This window comes from Mesoplodon bidens, assembly GCF_964165515.1.
Source record: "Mesoplodon bidens genome assembly, chromosome: 15".
NCBI classification, from domain to species: Eukaryota; Metazoa; Chordata; class Mammalia; order Artiodactyla; family Ziphiidae; genus Mesoplodon; species Mesoplodon bidens.
The window spans coordinates 79,331,088-79,348,618 of NC_138171.1; the positions used below are offsets into that span (position 1 = coordinate 79,331,088).

The 17,531-nt window shown below is 40.7% G+C and overlaps 1 protein-coding gene across 3 annotated transcripts in view; it reads right to left on the minus strand.

Annotated features, from left to right (window-relative positions):
* Positions 1–17,531, minus strand: part of TASP1 (taspase 1) — a 241,286-nt gene that overhangs the window by 10,376 nt on the left and 213,379 nt on the right. For 2 of the 3 annotated variants that reach the window (XM_081257713.1, XM_081257712.1), the window contains one exon: positions 14,754–14,985. The exons of the other annotated variant lie outside the window; for it this stretch is intronic. In XM_081257713.1, the coding sequence (XP_081113839.1) occupies positions 14,878–14,985 (108 nt within the window). In that variant the 3' untranslated portion in view covers positions 14,754–14,877. Of the gene's footprint in view, positions 1–14,753; positions 14,986–17,531 lie in introns of those variants that run through there. 3 annotated transcript variants of the gene reach the window in all.

A 17,531-nucleotide genomic window follows, 5' to 3' on the forward strand; every position in this document is an offset into this window, starting at 1 on the left:
TGAAGGGTCTGCTGTCCAGGAAGGTCCGGTGCTGAAGCCCATCTACCACACCTTACCATAAATGGCCAAGCTCCAAAGCCCTCCAATCAAAACCTGCCCCACCGGAAGGGGAAGCTGGGACAAAGTGAGAGAGTAGCATTGACATAACTACCAAATGTAAAATGGATGGCTAGTGGGAGACTGCTGCATAGCACAGGGAGACCAACTCGATGCTTTGTGATGACCTAGAGGGGTGGGATAGGGAGGGTGGAAGGGAGACGCAAGAGGGAGGGGATATGGGGACATATGTATATGTATAGCTAATTCACTTTGTTATACAGCAGAAACTAACACACCATTGTAAAGCAATTATACTCCAGTAAAGATGTGAAAAAATAAATAAAAATTAAAAACCTGCCCCACCAGTGCTTCTGCACACCAACCCACCTCCCCTAATTCATAAAACTTTGACTGAACCCCAGATGGGGAGACAAATTTAAGCTGTGTTTCCTGTGTCCTTGCCTGTCAACCTTGCAATAAGCTTCTGCAACAGTTTTAGCAGCCACTGATAATCATTGTCTAGACCCCATTATTTCAAGAGTTACCAACGGGTGGTTTCCTAATTCTATCACTGTCAATACATTAATAGCTGGAATTCTTCTATAAAGAACTTTCTCAACTTTTTGGTATTCCACAATAAAGTGCATATAAGAAAGGAAGGATAAACACTTGATTCTTTTTCTTCCTTTTCAGGGTTCAGAATAATAAACCTCCAAAAGCAGCCAAATGCTTTCCCCTGTCATTTTTTGTGATGTTAAGAAGGCAGTTTTGTTTGAAGGCAGATGGTAAGAGATTACAGAGGGAGCACAGTTTGGGAAAAAAATAGGGATGGAAGAAGGAGGTACAGCATCTTCTTCATTCACACCAGCCAAAGGCGAACTCTTCTATGTTTAAAAGACAAAAATGAAAGAATTGTGAGAGCTGCTTTTAAACTGCCACTATGAAAAAAACTGGCTGGACTGACTTGCTAGCTGTGTTTCGGATGACTAATTTGTAGGCTCACCTGTTTTAAGTCAAATATAGTACCTGCAGGATGAGTCGCTCCCTTTGGGCTGACACAAAATGAGTACTGTTGTCAGTTAAACTAGTTAAGTTTGCTCAAGATCAGTTTTACTCTTTAGCAGGAAGTTCTCTTCTCAAAGATAATTGAGGGTTCGCACAGCGTATTCGTCTGCTAGGGTTTCCATAACAAAATTATTTTCCCACAGTTCTGGAGGCTGGGAAGTCCAAGATCAAGGCATCAGTAAGGCTGGTTTCTTCTCAGGCCTCTCTGTGTGGCTCGCAGATGGCTGTCTTCCCCCAATGTCGTCCCATGGCCTGTTCTCTGTGCGTGCAAATCCCTGGCATTTCTTCTTATAAAGACATCCTATTGGATTAGGGCCCTGTCCTTATGACCTCATTTGACCATAATCACCTCTGTAAAGGCCCCATCTCCAAATATAATCACAGTGGGGGTTAGGGCTTTACGATAAGACTTTGCTGAGGACAGAATTCAGTCCGTAATAGATACAGAGTAAAACCCGGCAGTGCCCCGTATGCTGTGGGCTGCATTCCTTCTCTGGCTGAAATCCTCCTGCCCTTCCTTTGGCTCATTCCTCTCCGTCTCCACTTGGCCTCCTTGCTGTTCCTCAACCACGCAGCACATTCCCGCCTCGAGGCCATTACATGTGCTGTTCTCACTGCCCAGAAAGCTCTTTCCATCCAACGCCCAGGTGGCTCACTTGCTCATTTCTGCCAGATCTTTACTCAAAAGCCGCCTTCTGGGGAAGGTTTACACTGGCCACTCACCTGAATTTCACTACTACCACCCTCTCTGCCTCAACGTTTCCTATGTCCTTACCATATCTAACCAGCCATCCATTTTGCTCCTTTATCCCATTCATTGCCTGTCTCCTCCACTGGGACAAAAGCTCCACGAGGGCGAGGAGTTTTATCTGTTCATTGCTGTTCCCTCATTACCTAAAAGATACCCCGGCCCACGGAAGGGGCTCTGTATATTTGCTAAGCCAATAGAGGATTTTTTTTTTTTTAATGAGGATTTGGGAAATGAAAGAGAGCAAACGGCAAATTAGACATTTTATAGTTCTTAGTTTTATGTTTTGTAGTTTTTGATTATAGCTTGTAAGTCTGTTATAAATTTTTGAAGAGATTTGTATAAATTAAATGCTCAAAGTGATATTGAAATTGTGAACCTTAAAACTCTGAAAATAAAAGTCTAGGTATTTCCCAAGACGGACACAAAATGTAGAAATAATATGATGTGACATTATCTGTTCATTCATCTCAACAACTACATGCACATTATCCTCTCTGAGAGAGAGACAGTCGGGAGCAGCAGCAACTCCACAGTGGTCAGGTGTCGGCTGTGTGCCTGGTGGGTCTGCTGCGTCCTGCCGCATGAATGAAACTGCAGAATTCAGCACTCAGAGGAATACGAAAAGCAGGAGGGCTACCTTGTTTGCAGGGCAATTTCCCTCCCGGGGAGTGGGACAAGAGTGTCTCACACTCAATCTTACAACTTACGATGAATATCTGAAGAGACAGATATTCCTTTCCCTACCATTTTCCCTTCTCTTGTTAATTCTGCCTTATTTTTCACATTGTTGAGTCCTAAGTAACTTACATTTTTCAGTCTATTAACAGTGTCACATGATCTTCCTTAAAACAACCCAGAATGATGTGTATATTTTGTAGAATACAGATTCATTTAGCTGCAGGCTCAGCTTGTTTTCTGCATCATCACTGTGCTACTCAGGGTGTGTAGAGTTGGGGCTGGAGGTGGCATGCTGGCTGAGCACACCTTGTGCCCTTACACAGTGAATTGTTACCTGACATGACAACAGCCACTCTCTGCTTTCTTTTACTGGCACAAACGTGATAGACCTTAAATGACCAATTCCAGAGAGGAGTGCTGAGGAAGTGTGTCTGCTTGGTTTTTATTGCTTTGTGTCTACTATGGGCTTTTTTTTTCCTTAATGACTTGAGTCCGGAGACACTATCCCCAACTCCCATCCTTTTCCCAGAAGTTCCCTCCCCACTGCTTTCAAGAGCTGTCTTTCAAGGAGACACAACTTGTGAATAAGAATATTCTGAGCATTCTTTGTGTGCAGCATTAAAGCTTGGAATGTAGTTTACTGCTCTAAAAATAGAGTTTGGTCTTCAGACTTCATCCTGAAAGCAGATGTACTCAACTAGTTGACAGTTTCACATGAACCTGCTTAATATAATCCAGAATAATGTGTATATTTTACAGAATAAAACCCCATTTAACTACAGGTCAAAAGATCTGGGTGCTCACTTCCTTAGCCTGTGTGATATCAGGCAAATCAGTGAAAATCTCAGAGCTGTAAAACAAGGACTCTGGGTTAGACGGTCTCTAGAGGAGCCTCGCAAAGTTTAACCTTCTCTGACCGGACTTTCTTTAGCTTTTGCATACATTGTGAATGAGTCTAAAACCAAGCGTTTTACTTTTATCCCATCATTGTCTTAAACTGAAAGTAATAAATGGGCCAGAGCAATGTGAAGATGTAATTCCCAAGTTCAACCCAACAAATCAGAAATATCAACAGATTAAAAATTAATGCCATATGTTAGTCATTTTACTCCATGTCGCCCCTACCTCGTTTTCCACATTTAGAACAAGGATGTCATAAAAGACCATTGGTAAATGTGGACAAAGCACAAAGACAGCATTATGGCAGATTTCGTTGTTAGTCCTGAAACGAGGCTACATAAAGGGAAAGTTCTACTGTTCTCACATAGAAATATCATGCCCAAGGAGCCTTAGAATGAGACGAAAACGCGGTCTGATGAGAACAGTATGTTCCAGTCTCTCGGCAACTTTTGTTACTTCTTTTACCATGCAACGACACCACACTTCAGAGGCAACATCAGACAACGCTGCCTCTTATTTTTATCTTAAAAGCCCCGTGAAGGCATTCACATCAACAGGGCAAGCCCACAGTACCTATTATATCACCACTCACAGGAAGAATTATCATGGATATTCCATTCTGCTAAAGGTGATAAAAGCTCTCCGCTATTTAGAAATATTTATTCTGCACTTATTATGAGGAGATAGAAGAATGAAACACACATGGATCTCGCTCTGAAGGCAATTAGGTCTCTGTAGGATGCGGAAGCCAGTTCCTTGTGAAACTAGTTCCTTGTAAAATCTTAATAAAAATATGAAGCCCCTAGATTTGCATAATGCTTTAGTTTTCCATAGTGCCTCTGCATCGATGAAATCGCTTCAAAATACCCTCTCAGGTAGACAGAGGTATACTATACCTGTTTTTCAGGTGAAAAAAAGGGGGAGGCTCAGAATGGTTATGTGGTTTGCTTATGGTCCCAGAGGAAGTAGAAAAACTGAGACTTGAATGAAAGCCTTTGGACTCCAAATTTAGGGCTCTCTTTACTCCCACAAAGCCTTAGCATGAAGGATTCTAAATCAAATTCTAAATCTGTTAAGAGACACAACTTTATTTTTCAGGGTGAAATAGGGCTTCCTTGGAAAAGCTACTGCCACACATTTTACCAAAAAATTTCAGGATGATTCTGGGATTCAGAGAATTGGGTTTGAGCCTTAATTCTGCTGTGGATGGACTGGAGAGTCTCTGAACTGGGGGTCACTAGATCTCTGGGCTTTAGCATCTTCGTAGGTAAAAATGAAAAATTCGACTCAATTATATTGAGGGTTCTTTCTGATTCTAACATTCTTTATAGTTTTGCATTAGAATGGCCCTCTAAATGCTGTTTACATATTTTTTTTTTCAAAAACCTCACATGTGTAAATTTTCCTAGAATTCAGGTTACATACTTTTTTAAAACAGCCCCAAGAAGTAATTGAAATCCCAATTGGTCCTAGGACTTGTATCACCTTCTCTTTAGACCCGGCCTAACTTAAGAGTGGAGCTCTTAGATAGTGGTGTTAGGACCATTTACTGAGACCCAGTACATCAGAGTATCTGAGGGTGGAGGCCAGGAGGCTGGATTTTCACCCCACCCTCGCCCCTAGGATTTGCACCCCCATCTCTTCAGGAACAAAGCCTGTCCCTAGACTACCTTTTGGATAAGGAGGGAGGCAGGCAGTGAGAGGGACAGTAGACGTGTCATACAGACAACACGGAAACACACCTCTGATACAATCATGTTTATGGTGCATTCTGAGACTGTGGAGACCTTTTATAGTCTTTACTCTGATTTCTAAAATTTTCTTTACCCTTTTTCTCAAATGTTCAGAGGTACATGACTATTTTTCTATTAAAAATTTATTTTAAAAAAGAATAAAGCAGAATATGCCATTCCATGTAGTCCAAACAATCTCAATTGTGTTAAAAAAAAAAATCACAACTGCAGAAGCCAAAGGAACTATATCAAAATGTTAACAGTGGTTAATGTGGGGCAGTTCACTGCATTCCAGAAGGATTCATTCAGGGCCAGGATTACATTTTTTTTTTCTCCCTGTCATTTTTCTGTATTTTCTTAATTATGCAGCAGAGTGATTTAGTGAGTGTTTAATGTAGCAACATAATCTACTGAGAAATTAATCTATGTCCTTTCTAACTGTTCAAGACCCATTCTGGGAGGCATGACTGTGTTCCCACGCCACTCCTGAGCACTGCCAAAGAATGAACAAAATAGCTGTACTGTCCGCGCAGGACCCAGCAGTTGCATCAAGACGACCACCATCTTCTCCTTGAAACGCCTCCTTTCCTTGGTTTCCAGGACCCCACCATCACCTGTTTCTTCTCAATCTCTATGGCCACAACTTCCCAGTCCCCTTTGCAGGTCCCCCCACCCCATATCCCCACCCTAAATGCATGGGAGTTACCTGGGACTCAGGTCCCCCTTCTCCCATCTGTGGTCACTCCTTGGTGATCTCATCCAGTCCTGTAGTTTTATAAAAAGCATTTATATGCGGAGACTCCCAAATAAACACCTCCAGCTTAGGCCTCTCCTGACAACTACATGGTTAGAAGCTTTAGTTCTGGAGTTCAGACTGTCTGGCTTGAATCTTGGCTCCACCTCTTGGTAGCTGCGCCACCTTATATAAGGAACTTCATATTTCAGATATTTCTTTCTGAGGGGCTAATGGGAGTGGGAGGTGTGAAGCTAAGAGGAGGAGATCTAGCCGAGCCCTGCAGGCCCATGTGCAGCATGGAGGCTGGGGGTTTACCTTCGCTCCTGTAATGGTAAGCCCTGGGCTGCCATTTCCTTGGTAAAGACAACCAGGTGGCCCCTTCTTGGAGAACCTGGTGGGGAAGCCTCAGCATCCAGATGATTTGTACTGAGTGAAAACCCAAAATGTCAGTAACAGTCTTCTGGTTGGTAAGCTGCCAGATAACATGGATTTTACTATAGCTTGAAAAGAGCATCTTGTATTTGAAAAGAAATGAAAGGCTAATGTTGAAACTACCATAAAGAGTGAAACTACTATTTGTGTAATGGACTATTTCCTGAGAATTTCAGTTGATCTGTCAATGAGGAATTTGGGAGGGGTGAAAATAAAAACCGCCAACAAACTCTTTGAAGAAAGTTCTCCTCGTCAAAACCATCTGCTTCCTGACTTCTTATTGATCTGACCCGTGCGACACCAAAGAACTATTAAGGTGTTGAGACGAGAGAAGGCAAAGCTTCCCAGGCTGGCTTCTGCTGGTCCTGGGAGAGGCTCTCTGAAAAAAAGGAGCCTAGTCAAATGTCAGCCCCAGCCCACTCTTCTTAGAGCCCGACAGGCACGTGAGCACGTGAAGTTCAGACACTCTTCAGTAAAGGAACCTGCGGACTCTGTAAGCCAGCTCAACCCAAATGTCAACGGATGCCGTCCTTCAATTCCAGCTGCACCCAAACTCCTATAAAGAGTGTGATGAAACCTCCCTTCTCTTTTACTCTAATACTGAGACCTCAGTTCCTCACCTCCCCAGCCACTAAATGTTGGGGTACCCCAGGACTCAAGAGTTGGGTCACTTTTCCTCAACTCATTTTGTAGAAAATTATCTGTGCAGTGTTCTGGACATAAAGTGAAGCATCTGGTTCCACTGGAGAAAGAGGAAAGAATTATAACTCTCCAGAACTACCTCCTCCTCCAGCTGCCACTTCATTTCTTTGCTTCCATTTACAGCAACATTCTTTAAAAGACTTGTCTATTCTTGTTTCTGCAGCTTCTTTCCTTCCATTCTCTCTACACCCTCTCCACTCAGGTTTCTGCCTTGACCGCTGCACTGAAACGGCTCTTACCAAGGTAAGCAATGACTTCCGAATGCTAAATCCAGTGGTCTGTCCTCAGACCTAACTTCATGGGCCCAGAGTACAGGATCTGATAACGCTGATCACTCTCTTGGCCTTGAAATACTTTCTCTCCTTGGTTTCTAAGACCCCACCCTCCCCTCGTTCTCCATGAGCCTCTACGGCCGTTTCTCAGTCTCCTTTGCTGGGTTCTTCACCTCTCTGACTTATCAACACAGCAATTCCTCAGAAATCTTTTCTCCTGGCTGTGGTCCCTCTCTTGGTGATCGCATCTAGCCTTGTAATTTTAAAAAAGCATTTATATGCTGAGATTCCCAAATATGCATCTTCAACTTAGTCCTCTCTCCTGACATATACATCCCACCACCCACTGACCATCTCCATTCAGTGCCTAACAGGCATCTCCAAATGAACACGTCCAGAACCGAGCTCTTTCTACTTCCCCTCAAGCCTGCTTCCTCCCTCCTCACCTTCTTCCCCCGGCTGGTAAATGGCAAGTCCATTCTCGTTGCTGCCTTCTCTCTTTCCCCCGTGCCTCTGTTCAATCCATCGGCAGCTCCTGTCGGCTCTCTCTTAAAATGGACACAGAAGCCAACTGGCTCTCACCGCCTGCCCAGCTAACGTTCTAGTCCAACTCATTATCGTCACTCATGGGTGGCAACGGCCGTCCACTCTGCCTCCCTTTCAGCAGCTGAAGTCGCCTCCTAAAATGTGAGCCAGACATTGTCACTCCTCTGCTCACTACCCTCCAGTGGCTTTGGAAGAGCCCAGATCCCGACAGTGACCGGTAAGAACCCACGTGGTCTGGTCCCCCATGGCTTACTCTGTCCCACTAAGACCAGCCTTCTCACTGTCCCTCCGTCACACCCGGGACACTCACTCCTGATTGAAGGCCTCTGCTCTTGCTGTTCTCCATGCTGGGACGTTCTTGCCTTGCTCCCATAAATCTTCCAAGGCTTTACTCAAACGTCACTTTCTCAGTGAGACCTGCCTAACATCGAAACATTTGTACTTCCTAAAATCCTTGCCAGCTTCATGTTTCTTTTTAGCACTTATCACAAACATACTATATGCCTTATTTATCTTGGTTATTATTTTCCCCACTAGTGTGTCAGGCCAGGAGTACAAAGATTCTTAGCTTTTTTGTTCACTATTATGTTTCCAGGAAAGTAACTGAATATAATAGGCACTCAATAGCATTTGTTTAATAAATATTTCGTTTTAAAAAATGAGCTGCTATGTTTCATCAAAACTGTACTCCTAAGAAAACTGAGTTTTTCTAATAGCTAAAATCTCAAAGCCAAAGAATCAAGGCTTCCTTCCCAGTTAATCATTACTAATCACTGTAATAAATCCCTGATTAGCTCTAATATTGATTAACTGAAGTTAAGAAGAAATGAATTTTTGTCATCTTTGATGGTGAAAAACTTATAGATTGTATTTATTTCTTTTTTGCCCCAAGTATGGCCTACTGAACAAAAACATAAATTGCTAGATTCAGGAACTTGTTGTACCTAAGAGGTTATCACCTTAAAGACCGGGTCCTTCCTGTCTGACCTGGCTTTGGAAATTTGTAGAAATTTGGGTTGGAAGCATGTTTTATTCAGGGGCTACTGGGGCTTATTACTAACTGCCTAGTAAGAGCTTGTTTTGCCAAGATCTTCCATTTTTAACGGGGCAGGTTCTAACTGTTAGCAGGTTCTAACTGTTCAAAATTTTACCATAATATCCACAAGACCTATCAATGGAAGAAATAGGGATTATTGGGGTTTTCATCTGTTACAGGAGGTACATTCAAAATATGATTAATTTTCTATTTCAAGTGAAGAAAAAGCTGTTTCCAAGTACCCTGAGCATCTCCTAATAGTGAAGCATTAACACAACCCTCATTCTAAATTAAGTTTCTTTTCCTGCCTTCAACACCGCAGCAGACAGTGTAGTCCAAACATGTACAGTGCAGTGATGACAGCTCAAGAGCATAAAAGTAAATCGCCATACGTACCACTTATTGCATCCAGAAGTATTTGAAAAGAATGCAAATACAGAGAGTAGCTCAACCATATCCAAATGTCTCAATTAGTTATTACTAAAATGTTAAAGTTTCACCAATTTACAGCACTGCTTTACTTATAAGACATAAAATCATACATAATAATCATCAGAGAAGAATTTTAATCCTTAGGATTAGACAGAATGGACGATCCAAGATGAAGGCTTTAAAGAAGACAGAAACTATATTATTTGAATGAATGGTAGTGGAATGAAAATGTATTCCAGCAGATAGACTTTGCTTAGCGTTCAAAATCTACAACACGGGTCAGTCTCCGATGCCTGTAAGTGAAACAGGCCAGGTGTAGGACTGTCAGAATGGAATGTCCAGGCCCCACCAAACAGGGTGGCTACCACTTGGGTCCAACTAATCACGGCCATGTAGGAAGTGGGTCCCAGTGTGGCCAAATCTACTCTTATGAGAGAAAACAAGCCAGGAGGAAGAAAACTGTACCTTTACGTAAAACTTAAAACATTTAAATCTTGTATAAAAATTTTATTCAAAATTTCTATTTTATGTAAATTCAAATTTTTTTATGTAAACATTTTCAATTTTTTTAAAAAGGCTGATCTGCTGATGAATTCAGCTTTTGAGCTCAAATCTGCAGGTTACTGGGGAGGAGGGAGAGTGGGGATAAAATGTTTCATCCAAACAACCGTCTGGACTCAAAGTTCTATCCTCAACCTCACCAGGGAGCCACTCATAGAAGGCGTATCTATGGAATGAATGCCCATGTGTGCGGGGCCCTGCGGGGCCATTAGTACCTCCGTGTATACTGACTGCATACCTGTAGATTCAGTTCCCATCACTACTCACCTACTTAAGAAAATAATATAATAGAAGTTCTTACAACATAAAATCAATGGATGATCCTGAATCTTTACAATCAAAGAAACCAATACCTTGTTTCAAGTTAGAAAGTTAACAAGAAACAAGAATGGCATGACCAAGATTATGGCCCTTTTTGTCTTAAGATTGAAAAAAAAAAAACAAGAAAAGATTCCTTTCATCATTTGTCCACTGCTTTTCAACCAAGAGAAAGAAATGACCATCCTGTAACCATTACTTACTCACTGTGGGTAATAAGGCCAATCATTCTCATGAATGCTTGTCTCAGTTACATCTCACACTTATGCGTTGTTCTGTGTGTAAAATGCAGGCACGTGTCTGCTTTGGGAAGGTACATATTTACCTAAAATGTTGGTACTAGAAGGTAACAAGGTGACATTCTAATGTTAAGTTCACACCTGATGTGAACTATGTAAGCTGATGGCTATGTAAGTATATAGAGGTAGAGAAATTAATGTTTTCATTATTTTCTATGTTGCTATAACCAGAAAAAAAGGTTTATTCACTTCCTTCCAACTAACATGGAACGTCTACGAGTCCAAGCAATAGACATATTTATCTTTGCAGAGATCTAACCCTACACCATGATTAAAATGAGATTTATTTGGATAAATATGGTTAAGACCTCTGGGAAGATTTATGCTCTTGCTAACATGGTGAATTCCCTCTTTGTGTTTATTCTATTTTTTGCTTTGGAGCTATGTCAAATGAATCATTTGGAAGAAACTGATGGCATAAGACTAATTAGGCAAAAATAAAATTACCAACTACTCTTAGAACTAAACTTGAGGCTGAGGAAACTTCTGTCTTAAAGTTTGTTTTTCACATACTCAGCCTTCTACAATCTTCTCCTGTTTGTCTAAAGAACTTTCTAAATAAACCCAACGGGATCCTCCTGGAAGTCCTAAGAGCATGGAAAAGAAATGCAATTTTCTATATTTGAAATTCTGGGCAAGCTTAAAAGGTACAAGTAAAATCACTGATTAGTCACTTTTCCTTCTGTTCCATAAAGCACACTTGCCCAATTTAGCTGTCTGGGATGTTTTCCTAGTACATAGCTTGTTGGCGGCACCTTACACCATCTCGGGGCAGTTGGCTTCCTGCCAGGGATCAGACTCCTTCAGTTGTTGAGTAACATGGGGACTAGATTATCAGAAGCAGTTAAAATTTGGCTTAGACCAAGGCCAACTTGTGTCTAAATGATTCTTCATAAATCTAAAATATGATCCAATATATCCACCCAGTGACTGTCACTGGCCACTATCGTGGAACTAAAGTCCCTTTTAAGGAACTCATGGTCAACACACCCAAAGGTGTTCCACTGTCTAGAGCTCAGAGGAATCTGAGAAGGCTGCCTGCGTTCACACAAGAGATACTCAACAGTAGCTAGTAAACAATATTCTTCCCTCTTACTTTTAAAGGGAAAATTATTCAGTTAGGTGAGCTTATCAGGAATGCTGCAGGCAACTTAGGTTTCATTTAAAAGCCTAAGTTTGTGATGCTGCCAAGTTGGTAGACATCTAGTCAGAAAGCTTTTTGAAAGGGCTCTGTTACTACCATATTGGCCTGAATTGCAGGGTTGTGTGTGTGTGTGTGTGTGTGTGTGTGTGTGTGTGTGTCTATTCTTGCAGCTTCAAACAATTTTTTTTCCTCTTCTGGGATCTCTGAATTCACTTGTCAGTTGGTTTATATTTACAAGCTAGAGTTACGTTTTGTCAAAATGTAATAACCCCTACCATCTCCACCAGGAAAGCAGGGTGAAAATCCAGGAGGTGTCACTCCTGTGGTAGGCAATGGACATGGCATGTTTGGGAACACGGTTACAGTGTAAATGAGGCTGCAGAGCTGCAAGGTGACAGCCCTGACTCTCTACCACTACTACCACCACCGCCACCACCATCACCCATCACAGTGTATGTAGCTCTATTATATGCACTTTGGTTGTATTATTCAATTAATATTCAGAAAGCTCGGAAAGCTTCGGTAATATTCCCACTTTAAAGATAAGGAAACCAAAGGTCAGATATGCAACCTGCCCCAGGTTACAAAGCAGGGGCTTCAGGATGGAAATCCAAGTCTGGCTAACTCCAAAGCCCATTCTCTTATTATATCACACTGCCTCTTTATAGATGGTCTTGCTGACACCTTTAAAAAACCCTCCTCCTGCTGCTTTGCCAGGAATGAAGCAGTCAGAGCTTTCTTCTCTCCTAGGAAAGGCTTATCTCTTTCTGGAATTTAGTTCATTTAAGTTTTTCTACCATATTCTGCTTTTGGGATAATTTTTTAAATCTATGACTTTATAGTTTATCCAGCTCATTCTCATTATTGGGAGTAGAGGCAACAGTCTCTTGTGACTTTTTTCATCCTAATTGGAAGACTTTTTCTCACTTCTTTTGGTAACTCCCTCTTGTGGACCTCATTTTTTTAAAATTAATTTATTTGGTTGCACCGGGTCTTAGTTGCGGCAGGCAGGCTCCTTAGTTGCGGCTCGTGGGCTTCTTAGCTGTGGCATGTGAACTCTTAGCTGCGGTATGCATGTGGGATCTAGTTCCCTGACCAGGGATCAAACCCAGGCCCCTGAATTGGGAGCGCAGAGTCTTAGCTGCTGCGCCACCAGGGAAGTCCCATGTACCTCATGTTTTATATTTAAGTCTTCCTCCCATGGCTTTCCTTGAGACACAAGTTAAGCCTAGTAAAAAGCTCTCAGAAATCTCATCCATGCTGTCCCTTGTACACAGACATTTACTGAGATTTTTTAAAAGTCCCAGAAACTATCTTCATAAAAACAAAGCATGGTAGATACTACATTTGGGGTTGCAAAAATCCTACCAAAAACTGAACAGCAACATATATGCTTATTAATCTGCAGTGTAGAATTTAGAATTTTGCAGATGGCAAGCAAGTATCTAGGGAGGAAGGGCCATATATATACAATACCCGTAATACATAAAGGACTTAACCAGGGTCCATTCATCTGTATTCAGACACATAAGATTTTGTTTCCTTGCTCCTATCAAGCCTGATCCCAGGAAAGACTTAAGGCAGAGTCAGGTTTTCTTACTCTCATCTTACACATGAGGCCTCTGAGATCAGAGAGGCACAACGACCACACCGAGTCACATAGTCTGCAAGGAGTGAAGGGGGAACCTAGGCTCCAGCTGCCTGGCACTGCACCCATTCAAATACTTGTTCGTTTCAATTGCAAGAACTGATCAAATGTGCCATAATATAAAAGGGTGATGTTTTTAAAAACTTTTTACTTGAAAATAATTTCAAAATTACAGAATAGTTCAAGGGACACCCATACATCCTTTACCCAGGTTCACCCATTGCTAACATTTTGCTCCATTTGCTTTGTACTCTGCTATCTATCTATCCATCCATCCACCCATCCATCCACATAATATTATTTTCTGAACCACTGAGAAGATATTGTAGAATTACAGCCCTTTCCCTCCGAATACTTCAGTTTGTACTAAAGGTAAGAATATTTCCCTGCGTACCACAGTACAGTTATCACAAGTACATTTTACAATGATACAACATTTTCTACCATCTATATCCCATTTTGTAAATTGACCTAAAAATACATTTCTGGCATTTTTCCCCTCCCATATAGGATCCAGCCTAGGATCAGTTATTGCACATACTAGTTGTCACAACTCTTTAACATTGTTTAATCTGGAACATTTCCTCAGCCTTTGTCTTTTATGACATTGACATTTTTGAAGAATATAGTCCCCTTTTTCTTTCTTCCTAGAATGTTCTTCATTTTCAATTTGTCTGATGTTTCCTTGTGGTTAGATTCAGTCTGTGCACTTCCAGATGGGATACTGCAAAAGTGATGTTGTGTCTTTCTCAGGTTCTCACATCCAGAGGCACATGATATGTCCATCTGTCCCTCACTCACGACATTAATTTTGATCACATGGTCAAGTTATTGCCTGGTTTCTCCATTATATACTTATTATTTTCTCCTGCAACTAATAAGAATCTGTGGCGAAACACCTTAAGACCATAAAATAGCCTGCTCCTCCTCAAGGATTAATTTTTATAACAGTATTTTCACTGTGTTATAAAAAATGACCTCTACATAGTAAAATAAACCTAGGTTTCACTTATTATACCTGAATAAGTTCCAAGCCAATGTTAACATCTGTTTTTATTATAGTAGTCCATACACACTGGGTGTTTATTAAGAATCATTCATTAACTGTCTGCTATCTTGGGTAGGATACAGGCAATCTGATTTTTAAATCCAACTGGTATCAATGCCCTAATTTTGGTTCAATAAGAAGAAATCTCTTTAACTCATGCTACAGAAGGGGTTTAGAAATTAAATTAAGGTATACAACTACAAGAGCATTCTATTAAAAAAAAAAGAAAGAAAGAAACTTATAAAAGAACCTACTTCCATTTATTCAAATTATATACGGATTCTGGTTATAATGATATTAGTTATTATCCAGCCTTTTCGAAGCAGTACAATTTTGAGGTGAACTTTAATTCAAGGTTTTAACCTGAATTAAACATAGTTAGCTTATATAAAATGTTCAAATGGCCAGGTGGCTTTAGTTTCTGAGTTTGGTAACAAGCAGAAAGAAGGCAATTTTTGGAAAGCAGGGCAAATTAAAACAAAAAAAAAACTTTTCAGAAGTAGTTTTTAAATTTAAAAAAATGTTGTTGTTGTTGTTTCAGTTTTTGAAGATGCCTTCTGGGACTTCCCTGGCGGTCCAGTGGTTAAGACTCCGTGTTTCCACGGCAGGGGGCATGGGTTCGATCCCTGGTCGGGGAACTAGGATCTTGCATGCCACATGGTATGGCCAAAAATAAAATAAAGTAAAATAAAATAAAGATGCCTTCTTTCTCATTTTGCTACTGTGGTTTGCAATATCATATGAAAGCATGTTTCACAAACCCATCATCATGCTTGAATGGATATGCCACTAATTCAATAATTCTTTCACAGAAATCAGGACACCAGGGGGTAGGCCAAAAGCTTACTCTCTTAAAAAGAATATCAACTTTGCTATAGCCCCTCTTTCCTCTTTTGAGCTCAGTTTCTCATCTATAACTTTGTCTTACTTGCAATACAATAACATTCCAGGCTTTATGACAGAAGAGATATTTGTTTGTTTGTTTGTTTTTTATCAAAAGAATTCAGCAACCAATGCTTTAGTGTTTTGGGGTTTTTTTGTTTGGTTGGTGTTTTGGGGGAAAGCATTTGTAGCCACAGGCTCAAAGGAGGAAGAAAGGGAAAGGGATGAACTCTCTGCAAGGAAGGTCAAACACATAATTTACAAGTGAGGCAAGAGGAGCAGCTGTATCTGTTGGCCCATCGATACCAACAGCTGGAGAATTTACCAGCAATATGAAAACCACGTCCACCAGATGTCAAGCGATGCAACTGGAAGCCAAATATCTTTGGGATTAAGGCAGAACTCTCCACTCTCTTTCCTCCCATATTTCATGTTAAATAGCAAGGTGTCTTCCACAGGCCACCAGCAGGGATAACAGGAACATTTCTGCAGACGGGACTTAACAACTTCACCGTCCCCACCAGACAGGTTTCAGACCAGCTCCACTACTGAAGTCCACCTCTTCCATGTTTTTTTTTTTTTGTGAAAAAGCAATTTTAGCTCAGGTTCAACATGTCAAGGGTGAGAGAAACTTAACTGGCTGCAAGCTATTCTTGGGCAAGGATTCTTATGGCTTATCAGGCTTATTTTATATTTTGGAACCATTTTGCCATTGGGAAAAAAAGAATGTTTTGAAAATATTTAGAGAGCCACTTTTCCACTCTTTCTTTAAACCGGTGCTGTTCAGTATGGTAGCCACTAGCCACATGTGGCTATTCACATTTAAGCAAAATTTTAAATTCTGTTCCTCGGGCATACTCACCACATTTCCAGTGCTCATTGCCACATGTGTCTAGTGGCTATATATCGGATGACACAATATAAATATAAATTATTTCCATCAACACAGAAAATTCTTTTAGATAGTGTTGCTCTAAACCCATAAATCACCTTTCTATTCTTTTTTAATTTAGTTTTTTATACAGCAGGTTCTTATTAGTCATCAATTTTATACACATCAGTGTATACATGTCAATCCCAATCTCCCAATTCATCACACTACCACCCTCAACCTCCATCACTTTCCCCCCTTGGTGTCCATACATTTGTTCTCTACATCGGTGTCTCAACTTCTGCCCTGCAAACTGGTTCATCTGTACCATTTTCTAGGTTCCACATATATGCATTAATATAAGATATTTGTTTTTCTCTTTATGACTTACTTCACTCTGTATGACAGTCTATAGATGCATCCACATCTCTACAAATGACCCAATTTAATTCCTTTTTATGGCGGAGTAATAGTCCATGGTATATATATACCACATCTTCTTTATCCATTCGTCTGTCGATGGGCATTTGGGTTCCTTCCATGACCTGGCTACTATAAATACTGCTGCAGTGAACACTGGGATGCATGTGTCTTTTTGAATTATGGTTTTCTCTGGGTATATGCCCAGTAGTGGGATTGCTGGGCATATGGTAATTCTATTTTTAGTGCTTTAAGTAACCTCCATACTGTTCTCCATAGTAGCCGTATCAATTTACATTCCCACCAACAGTGCAAGAGGGTTCCCTTTTCTCCACACCCTCTCCAGCATTTCTTGTTTGTAGATTTTCTGATGATGCCCATTTTAACTGGTGTGAGGTGATACCTCATTGCAGTTTTGATTTGCATTTCTCTAATAATTAGTGATGTTGAGCAACTTTTCATGTGATTCTTGGCCATCTGTATGTCTTCTTTGGAGAAATGTCTATTTAGTTCTTCTGCCCATTTTTGGATTGGGTTGTTTGTTTTTTTAATATTGAGCTGCATGAGCTGTTTATATATCTTGGATATTAATCCTTTGTCCATTGATTCGTTTGCAAATATTTTCTCCCACTCTAAGGGTTGCCTTTTCGTCTTGTTTATGATTTCCTCTGCTGTGCAAAAGCTTTTAAGTTTCATTAGGTCCCGTTTGTTTATTTTTGTTTTTATTTCCATTACTCTACGAGGTGGATCAAAAAATATCTTGCTGTGATTTATGTCAAAGAGTTTCTTCCTAGGTTTTCCTCTAAGACTTTTATAGTGTCCGGTCTTACATTTAGGTCTCTAAGCCATTTTCAGTTTATTTTTGTGTATGGTGTTAGGGAGTATTCTAACTTCATTCTTTTACATGTAGTTGTCCAGTTTTGCCAGCACCACTTATTGAAGAGACTGACTTTTCTCCATTGTATATCCTTGCCTCCTTTGTCATAGATCAGTTGACCATAGGTGCGTGGGTTTATCT